At 41.0% G+C, this 9,891-nt stretch overlaps 1 protein-coding gene across 1 annotated transcript in view; it reads left to right on the forward strand.

Moving 5' to 3' along the window:
- The window catches only part of clpb (caseinolytic mitochondrial matrix peptidase chaperone subunit B), a 30,993-nt gene extending 21,102 nt beyond the window's left edge, over positions 1 to 9,891 (forward strand). Inside the window, exons 8-16 of the mRNA XM_051396939.1 lie at positions 3,919 to 3,996; positions 5,823 to 5,878; positions 6,002 to 6,046; positions 6,456 to 6,617; positions 6,737 to 6,893; positions 7,275 to 7,348; positions 7,508 to 7,627; positions 8,720 to 8,824; positions 9,523 to 9,891. Coding sequence (XP_051252899.1) covers positions 3,919 to 3,996; positions 5,823 to 5,878; positions 6,002 to 6,046; positions 6,456 to 6,617; positions 6,737 to 6,893; positions 7,275 to 7,348; positions 7,508 to 7,627; positions 8,720 to 8,824; positions 9,523 to 9,720 — 995 coding nt within the window. The 3' untranslated portion in view covers positions 9,721 to 9,891. The remainder of the gene's footprint in view (positions 1 to 3,918; positions 3,997 to 5,822; positions 5,879 to 6,001; positions 6,047 to 6,455; positions 6,618 to 6,736; positions 6,894 to 7,274; positions 7,349 to 7,507; positions 7,628 to 8,719; positions 8,825 to 9,522) is intronic.

Consider the following 9,891-nt stretch of genomic DNA (forward strand, 5'->3'; position numbering starts at 1 on the left):
GGTGATGAATGATTGTTGTTATCATGGCAAATTGTCCTGAAAGCTATAGAAGACATCACCACAGTGATAAAGGAACAGCTTATTGATCTCTGAGAAGTATTACAGTGAATATATAACACACACACACACACACACACACTTAAAGTGAGCTAGAGAACACGCCTAAAAGAGGCAGACAGAGGATCCATCTGCAAAGATATTTACAAAAACATGTTATCTGCTCCACATGTATACTTATATTGTTGTGCAATGCTGGCAGTTTTTAGGTGAGTCGAGCAGGAATCGGCCAAAGAGTCAGAGAGGAGAAGTAGAGATTACAGATGAGGAGATACACTAGGAAAGAGAGGAAGGGATACACTGAAGATAAGGAGACAAACAAATGAGAAAGGGATGTAGAGATAATAAGAGAACAGGGAGCTGCACATGACCGGATTATGTCACCGCAGAGGCAACACATACAACAACATATTTTACTACACTATATATTATGAGTTCTTACAATGATGGACAGAAATCTGCAACTCTTGATTATCTTTTCATTTGTTGATTATTTCTATTATTAATTTAGTCTGTAAAGTGAAAATTGTCCATGACAGGGGCCATCCTGGTGGTTGTCACATGTCATCACCACTTCTCCTTCCCTATGATTCCTCTCTGCACTGTAATACTGTCAAAAAAAAAAAGTAAAACATTTCCCAGAGCCCAAGGTAACGTCTTGAAATTGCTCGTTTCCTGTGACAGACGGCCCCAAACCCAAAGATATTCAGTTTATAGTGATATAAATCAGAGAAAAAAAGCCATTTGAAAGCAGGAAATGGAAAATTATTTGGAATTTGTTCTTGATAAGTTACTTAAACTTTATCTCAGTTGTTTAAGATAAATTTTATATCTCTCCGCCATTGATTAATCAAATAATTGCTTCAACAATAGTCGTCTATGTGTATGTAGAAATGTATCACACCAGAAGTTCAGATAAGGAATTAGTTTAATAAGTTTTGTGATTCATTTTATTTTTTTCATGTTTTGCATTTGGTGTGTTGCCATGTCTCCAAAACGCCTGTTTCCACCTGAACTCGTCATGACGAACAGCTGGCCTGCAGCGAGATATACAACTATACACACACACACACACACACACACACACACACACACACACACACACACACACACACACACACACACACACACAGGAAGGAGGTTAGATTGATCCAGGTTTAGCTCTCAGGGCTAAGAGTTATTGAAGAGAATCATCCCTCTGTAATCATGTTAGAGCCAACCAGACCTGCCCAATACACACTGCTCTGAGTGTGTGTGTGTGTGTGTGTGTGTGTGTGTGAGAGAGAGTGTGTGAGTGTATGCATGTGTGCGTGAAAGAGAGAGAGAGAGAGAGAGAGAGAGAGCCAGCTTTCATTTGTTTTGTGCCTCCTTCTTTTCCTTGTTGTTGTCGGGCTCCTCTGAGAAATGTCAATGTGCCCTTCTGTCAAAGTCGGTCTCAATCAGCTAAAACACACACAAACACACAGAAGGTTACGCTGTCATTCACACAGCCGTTGATAAAGCAGACGGAGCTTTGGAGCCCCTCTTGTCACTATTCATCTCCGTGTCCATCTCTGACACACTCGTTTGTTTCTCTACCTCATTCTCTGTCTCCTTATCTCCATCACTCCTCTCTCTTTCCCCTCTTTATCTCCCTTCACATCCTTACTCCTCTTTCCTCTGCTTATCTTTGCTCCTCCTGCCGCTTTCCTCTCTACTGTACCATGTCATCTCGCCGACTCTCTGCCTCCCTCATTCTCCCTCTCCTTCTCCTCTCCTGCCAAGCATCTGTTCTTTATGATTATCAGCTATTAGTAGCTAGTTTAGCACTCAGATCTCATGTCTGTCGTGAAGTATTTTAGCTTCGCTGCATCACACACAGAGCCTCTTAGCCACTGCGGATTAAAATGAGTGAGCAGGAAAGGGCTCGTTGTTTTGGTAAAAGATGCTTTGATTGTAGATGTTGTTGGACTTGAATTTAAATTTTGGTTCCTCGGATTTCTCCTGTGACTTATCTCGTTCTGGTTGAACGTGTTAACTTGTCAGGAAATGTACACTTATGAAACGCATTGTTTAAGCTGTTTTGCTACCTATAAGACATATGCTGAGAACGCCTGAGAAAGGCAAATACATGGCAGGCGTATGAGAACTGGTCAGAAAGTGAAGGACAAATGTGGCATAAAGGCACCAGACGGCTAAACCTTCACCAGTGTTTTTGGGTCGTCTTCTCACTTGTCAGATTCAAATGGACAGACATGTACTGTGTTTTATCTGGTTAAATATACGATCCAGAGGTAAAGAAGCCAAAGAAAGGCCTAGTGTGTGAGAGGGCAGATTGCGTGTCTCAGGCTAAGAAAAGTCGCCTTGAGGTGGCAGTATTTACATGCCAACCCTAAAAATTCTAATTAAACATTTTACACTTATATTAATAAAATAACCATACTAAATTCATTCTTTTACTAATCACTTGGTTGTACTTGTATTAGCTCCTAGTATTTCTTTTTCATGACAATGAACATTTGATGGATGGGACGGTTTCTGTACAAACAGAATAATTCTGTTGAATAGTTTGTTTCAAATATTTAAAATCTCTAAAAAGCAAAAGTTCACAGTGGAGCTGATACAGGTTTCTGTGTAAAGACATTAAGATTATGACTCTGGTGCAGAGTGGACAAAAAGGAACAGGGTAAGTCATTTATTACCTAGAAGTTGTTATTTCATGAGATACGGGATAAGTTGTATAGAAATGTTACGATCACTGGTATACCAGCTCTGCAGCAGCATGTCTGTTGTACTGGGAGGTCTTGCACAGCTTGTAACAGGAGCTGTGGTTATGTTTGTGTCCTCTTTATCAAGATTTTCTGTACCTGTTTATTATTTTGGAGCCTCCCATCCCCTTAATGGTGGGGTACACTGTGTTGCCAGTCTATCTCAAGGCGAACACTGACACAATCACATCCATACCTATGAGCAATTTAGAGATTCCAATTAATCTAAAATGTATGTCTTTTAGAGTAAAACAGAAAACAGCTGGCACAGTCCACAGCCAGATAACACAGAGAGGACCCGAGCTGCCAGTGGATTCGAACCCAGGGTCTTTGTGCTCGAGGCAGCAGTGCTAACCAATAAACCACTACACCACCGAGTTGTTTTGATCCTGCTGGCTAAAACCCTGCTCATACATGGCTCTGGTTTTGGCCCCGGCCTCTCAACAGCTTCCGATTTGGATGAGTTTGTGCTAGTGTCTGCTCCTTCGTTGAGTGGCCAAACCACGGCCAAATACACCCTTTACTCCACTCCGACCCACCTCATCATCTTGTCTTTGTGTATGTGTGTGAGTGTGGTTGCTGGGGTGATGGCAGGGTTGGGTAGGCACTCCTCTTTAAGCAAGTGTGTGTGTGTGTGTGTGTGTGTGTGTGTGTGTGTGTGTGTGTGTGTGTGTGTGTGTGTGTGTGTGTGTGTGTGTGTGTGTGTGTGTGTGTGTGTGTGTGTGTGTGTGTGTGAGGCTGCGATCCATGCTAAACTGATTTCGCCATGGCCGCGCCAGGGAGGCTAACACAATTACTGCTGGCTAATGGCCCCACTGACTGAGGGGGGAAGAGAGGCATCGTGGGTAGCTTTCTGGAGGTCTCTCATCTTGCTCTCTTGCTCTGTTTTCTCTCTTCTTTTTCTTTTTTTCTCTCCACCAAATGTGTCTGACCCTTTTCTCATCCCTGCTCCCTCACTCTTTTATCATAGTTTCTGGGATACCCGCTGCCCTCAGGTCAACCGGGTTCAGTTGGGTGAAACTTAAAATACTTAATGCAAAAAGCAAAGTCAACAAATGTAAATGAGTGGAATAATAGTCCTCCCTTTCTTTCTCCCTCTCTCTGCACCCTGTAGCCATCAGAAGGAAGGAGAATGGTTGGTACGATGAAGAGCATCCCCTCGTATTCCTCTTCCTCGGCTCATCAGGAATCGGTAAATGTCACCTTTCACACCCAACACACAAAAAAAAACTCCTCTTCGGTTTCCTAAAAGTAGCTGCCAAAACAAACAGAGCACTTGAGTAAGTTCAGTTCCTGAAGTTTGTGTATTTTCCTCCTGCCAGTCTATTGATTTCAAAAGACGCAGAATACACAAGACTACAAAAGACTACAAAAGACTGTAAAACACAAATTGGAGAAACTCCAAAGTATTCAGTGAATGAGTTCGTCTCTGAGGTGTCATAATTTACTAGAACACAATTTAAAAGAATAATTTAAAGCAGCATTTTATGACTTTCTCACATCTGCTTATTGAATTGATTAAATGTAATTCAGAGATAAAAAGAGGGGCTGTATTTGATGATGAAGTGCCTGTTCGACCTAGCTAGTGTACTATTCCTACAGCCAACACAGTAACAGGTTGGCAGACTATTAGCTAATGTTAGTCGTGTTCCCAACCAGAGTTTCTAGTGTTATTACAGCGAACAGCCATTTTATGTGAGTAAAAATAGTTGGGTTGGGACAGGGGCAGAGTGTTTAGAAAAGGAGGAGATCATTAGTGTGGTGAATTTATTCTGTGGTTACATGCAGTTATTAACAGCAGTGACACCACATTTAGTCCCGCCCATAAAGACCCTGATTGACTCACAAACAGCAGACAATTTTGAATCACTGATAACATTTTAGGTCTGGAAAGGAGCTAGTGTTAGTGTTTACTCAGCAGAATTGGTACTAAAGTTTATATTATTACACAGTACTACACAAAATATATAAAGATGTTTACAGACAGTCAAAAAAAAAAGCACAAACGCGCTTATAAAAGCAGATCCTTCTGGATACTGGTTTAGAATTGGGGTTTGTGTATGATCTGGAAGAAACAGCTGATGGCACTTTATAACACTGTAACACTGTCTTTCTGACACACAGCATTGAAAGGGAACAAATCTCAGAGCAACACTAACAAAACAACAAAATGAAATCCACTGGGGATGAATTGAGATTGTCTAAATTCTGCCTGGAAATTTGTGCTACAACAGATCCACACTGACACTCCTCTATCCATGCATATCGTCCACCGTAGGACAACAACATGCCGGAGAAAAATAACCTTTAAAAAAACAACCACTGGCCTTCTTTCGGCTAAGTGTGTACTGTGGAGTTTTAGATAAACTCTGTATCAGCAGATTTTCAATATTAAAGGACATTTCTAGTTTAGAGAAAAGCTCAAATGTTCTCAAACAGCAGCATGATGATGAAGAAGAGTGTGTGTGTGAGAGAGAAAAAGGGAGATGGAGGGATATTAAGGGCCAGATAGATGGCTAAAAAAGAGGGAGATGGTGAAATGACAGGCCAGAGAGATAGATGAAGGAGAGACGGTGTTCATATTCTCTGTTGCCTTCAGCGACAAACAGTGGCCACGAGACATCAATATTAAACACAGCAACAAGACACAGCCTCTCTCTCACTCACTCACACACACACACACACACCATACCCATATGCATACCAAACACAAGACATCAATATCATATATGAGCATTTATATGCAGAATATTTTACCGACAAACATAATGTGTGCTTCTGGAGAGCAGGAGATGATTGAAAGCTTTGCAGAGGGGGAGGCACTGAGATTCAGACCAGCACTTAGAGAAGGAGAGAGATTGTCTTTCTGTCTGAAATGAGTGTTTGTTTTCTTTACTTCCTGAAATCTCTGCATACTTATGTATTACAAAAAAGAAATGAGCAGGGGTTGTTTTTTTTGTTATATTAAAACCCAAGTAATTAAATGATGTCTCTGTTTACTCTGACTGGTTGTCACAGGGAAGACAGAGTTGGCCAAACAGGTGGCTCGTTACATGCACAAGGACATCAAAAAGGTATGTAATGTAAAACACATTTGAGGAAGTGACAGAGAATTCAATTTGTGTCGGTTTCCATGGTAACCATTAGTAGCACAGCGATACAGTAGCAATGGAGGTAAATCCGTCGTGTGATTGCAGGGTTTCATCCGTATGGACATGTCCGAGTTCCAGGAAAAACACGAGGTAAGACACTTTTTATACGTACCAGATACGTCGGTGTGAATCCAGGTTGTTTCTGATGCCTGAATCCAACAAACTGTGTTAAATGTTTGGTGCTCAGATGGAGGTACAGAGTATCTGTTACAGTTGCATCACTCTGCTGCAATGACGCATTGGATTAATTCTGTTTATGTACTCATAATGGATGCATAAACCAAAATTAATGTTGTTTTTTTGCCCTGTTCTGTTCTCCTTTGTGAAGCTTTAGTGATGAATACTTTTAATCAGTGAATCAGAGTTGCGTTATTTTACGACATTGTGCACAGTTTGCAGCAACATAATGAATTATAGGTTATAATAATGATAATAATTATAAGTGTGATCCTGGCAAAATACTTTATAATATTTTAACCCATTGTGTACCCTCTCTCAGGTGGCGAAGTTCATTGGCTCCCCGCCGGGATACGTGGGACATGAGGAAGGAGGTCAGCTGACCAAGCTGTTGAAGGCGTGTCCCAACGCCGTTGTCCTGTTTGATGAAGTAGACAAAGCCCACCCTGATGTTCTCACCATCATGCTGCAGCTCTTTGATGAGGTGTGTAAACCAAAACACAAACATATCAAACCTTTGTGAGGTTACATTCATCCTGTTTCTGTTGATAAAACATCTGCAAACATCTGTAACTTCAGTAAATGGATCTCTCTCTCTCTCAGGGTCGCCTCACAGACGGTAAGGGGAAGACCATCGAATGTAAAGATGCCATGTTCATCATGACGTCTAACGTTGCAAGTGATGACATCGCCCAGCATGCTCTGCAGCTTCGACAGGAAGCGGAGCAGGTCAGCCGCAGGAAGCTGGCCGATAACCTTGGTGAGAGAAAAAAAGCACCAACATATACTACATGTACTTATAATGTCTAAAAAGCCTCTCAGACATTTATGTACATCATACACTACAGCTGCAAAATGAATTGATTGTATTAGACACTGGAAACCCATTCTGACACATTACTTTGTATTTTCAGTTACTTTGTTTAAAATGGGCATGATGATATGATGTGGAGTATGGCCAAATAGTTTTGTCAGATTGTCTAAATTTATAGACAGTATCTTGCTAACATTAGCCATTGCAAACACAAAATGATCACAAAGAAATCTGGTGATTTGGTCGTACAACGTAAAGACGTATAGAGTAAGCAAAGGTCAGGTGAATCAAAAGTTAATTTAATGTTGACGTTGTTTTTTTCCCCAGAGGACGTACAGAAAAGTGGTGACGTCACAATCTCCCGACAGTTTAAAGAATCTGTGATTCGACCGATCCTGAAGGTAACACCAACACAAACAAACACAAACAAACAACCCACTTTGTTTTGGTGTCATTACAGACGAATCCTGCAGTTTAACGGTTTACTTTTCTCCAGCAGTAAACTCTAATTGGCCTGAGAGGCTTCGGTTGCCGTTGTTAATTCTTTGGTTCCTCCCCAGGCTCATTTCCGGAGGGACGAGTTTCTTGGTCGGATCAATGAAATTGTATACTTCCTGCCATTCTGTCACTCAGAGCTGCTACAGCTGGTCAGCAAGGAGCTCAGCTTCTGGGCCAAGAAGGTACGTAACAAAAGCAAATTGCATTACAATGGACACATTATAAATATAAATATATTCAGTCCATTTTCATTTAAAAACCTGTTAAGTGCCAAAATCTTTGAGTATTGCTGATAATAACATAATTTCTGCTGACTGCAGTTTGTTAATTGTACTTGTCAAACCACCAATCTGTGCACTGTATTATTTTGTTAATGAAACAAACCCCCGACCTTTCTAATATGTATCATTTGAGTCAACATGTCTTGACAGTTTGTTTTATACTGTTGAAGATAAGAGACTAACACAAGAGCAGGCTCAACAAAGCCTCTCTGAGACACAGCACTGCAGTCACTGAGCTGTGCAGGAACACACGCAGATCAATATTATGTGCCACTACTACTCACTATAATGTGATTACAGTGTTTAACATGTGGAGCCTTCATCAATATTTAATTATTAATATTACAGCTGGCGTCCTGACAGCTAACATGGGCCCTGCAGGCAACTGATAGGGACCTGACTCATGACTCTCACTCTGTGCATTTGTCTTTTGTCTTTTGAATGTTGCTGTGTGTATGTGTGTGTGTATGTGTATGTGTGTGTGTTGTTGTGTCTTTGTTAGTGTTTCTGTTGTCCTTAATGTTTTAATGTCTTGTAATAACTTGCCTCTGTATGTGTGCTTACAGCAGAAATCTCATTATTACAGAAACCTCACGAGCCATTTGTTTGTCACTCACTTATATTAAATAAATTACATCTTTAGTGCTATTATTGTTGCCATAATAATGTATTTGTAATGTTGCATTATTAGTCTTTATATCTCTGGAGTAAAACATGGCATTGTATTTATTGAATGGAGCATTAACATCAGTATCTAAATGAGCAGCTCTACTATTGACTGCTGTTTGATTAAAACGCATTAAGGGCCTGTTGATTAGCACTGGCAGACATGCTGCTTGACAGTATCTCCTCTCTGCCTCAGTGTTTGTCTCTTTCTCACAATCTCTCCGTCGGTCTCCACCACCATCCTTTCCTTTCCTTTCCTTTCTGATTTGACAGTTTATAACGCTCTTGTCACCGGCACAACCTTTTGTTTTCCCGCCCTGTCATTAGGCTAAGCAGCGCCATGACATCACTCTTCAGTGGGATAGCCCGGTTCTGGACCTGTTGGCGGGCGGGTACAACATGCATTACGGAGCACGCTCTATCAAACATGAGGTAACACCCAGACCGCCACACAGGGTTGTCTTAAAAGACTTGAAAACATATTAACTATTCGAAAGGCCTAAAAAGGTCTTTTTAAAATTTGGGTCTTGTTTTTGTTGAGTCAGACATAATTTTTATCAGTTGTTACAACATTTTAATCACCAGTTTCTTTACTGAGATCTGGGGGACACAGCAAGTCTGCTACATGAGCTTTTTTTAGCAGACCAGTAGAGCAAGCAGGAAGTACTTCTAAATGTTCTCATATTGACATTTATAGACACAGTTTGGGCAATTCATTTAATGTTTATAAAGCTGCGGCTAACAGATTCACCACATCTGTAATGAGGCTGGTGAGTAAAATGTTAAAACTAATAAGAGTATTGGCCAGAACTTACTGTCCTCAGCTTTGGCTTTAAGAAAGATTACAGATTAATTAGTCAAAGTTGGCAGAAAACAATGCCAAAAAAATTTCCTTTATCAGCCCACATGTTGTTTTAGGGACGGCAGCAGATGTAGAAAGCAATAATATTCAAATCATTTACAACTGAAACACGAATAAACATAAGTAACAAACATATTCAAAATGCAAAATAGGAAATAATCTGAGATAATGGACACAACCACTTCCACATCACAGCAGACAAACCAGTATTCTGATTTAAAAAACATTTTCTAAACTCTTACCACTAATCTCGTCACTGATCCCTCAGGTTGAACGACGGGTCGTCAACCAGTTAGCCGCCGCGTACGAGCAGGAGCTGCTGCCCAAAGGCTGCATCCTGCGTCTGTCTGTCCAATCAGAGGACCAGGACGAGCGGAGCACGCCCAGTCTGCGCCTTGAGGTGGTCGGAGAGGACAGCTCATCGAGAACGCTGGATATCCGTCCACCGCTCAGCCCTGAACACTAACAAACAACACAAACACAAACTGGATATATCCAGATATGTATGCACACATGTACACTTTACACACACACACATCACTATCACCATCATCATCATCATCATCATCAGACAGTGTCAGGAGGATGGATGGTTCTTGATGGATGTTACCAATAAAAGTACCTCTGATAAACATCA

This window comes from Dicentrarchus labrax, unplaced genomic scaffold (assembly GCF_905237075.1).
Source record: "Dicentrarchus labrax unplaced genomic scaffold, dlabrax2021, whole genome shotgun sequence".
Taxonomy (NCBI): domain Eukaryota; kingdom Metazoa; phylum Chordata; class Actinopteri; family Moronidae; genus Dicentrarchus; species Dicentrarchus labrax.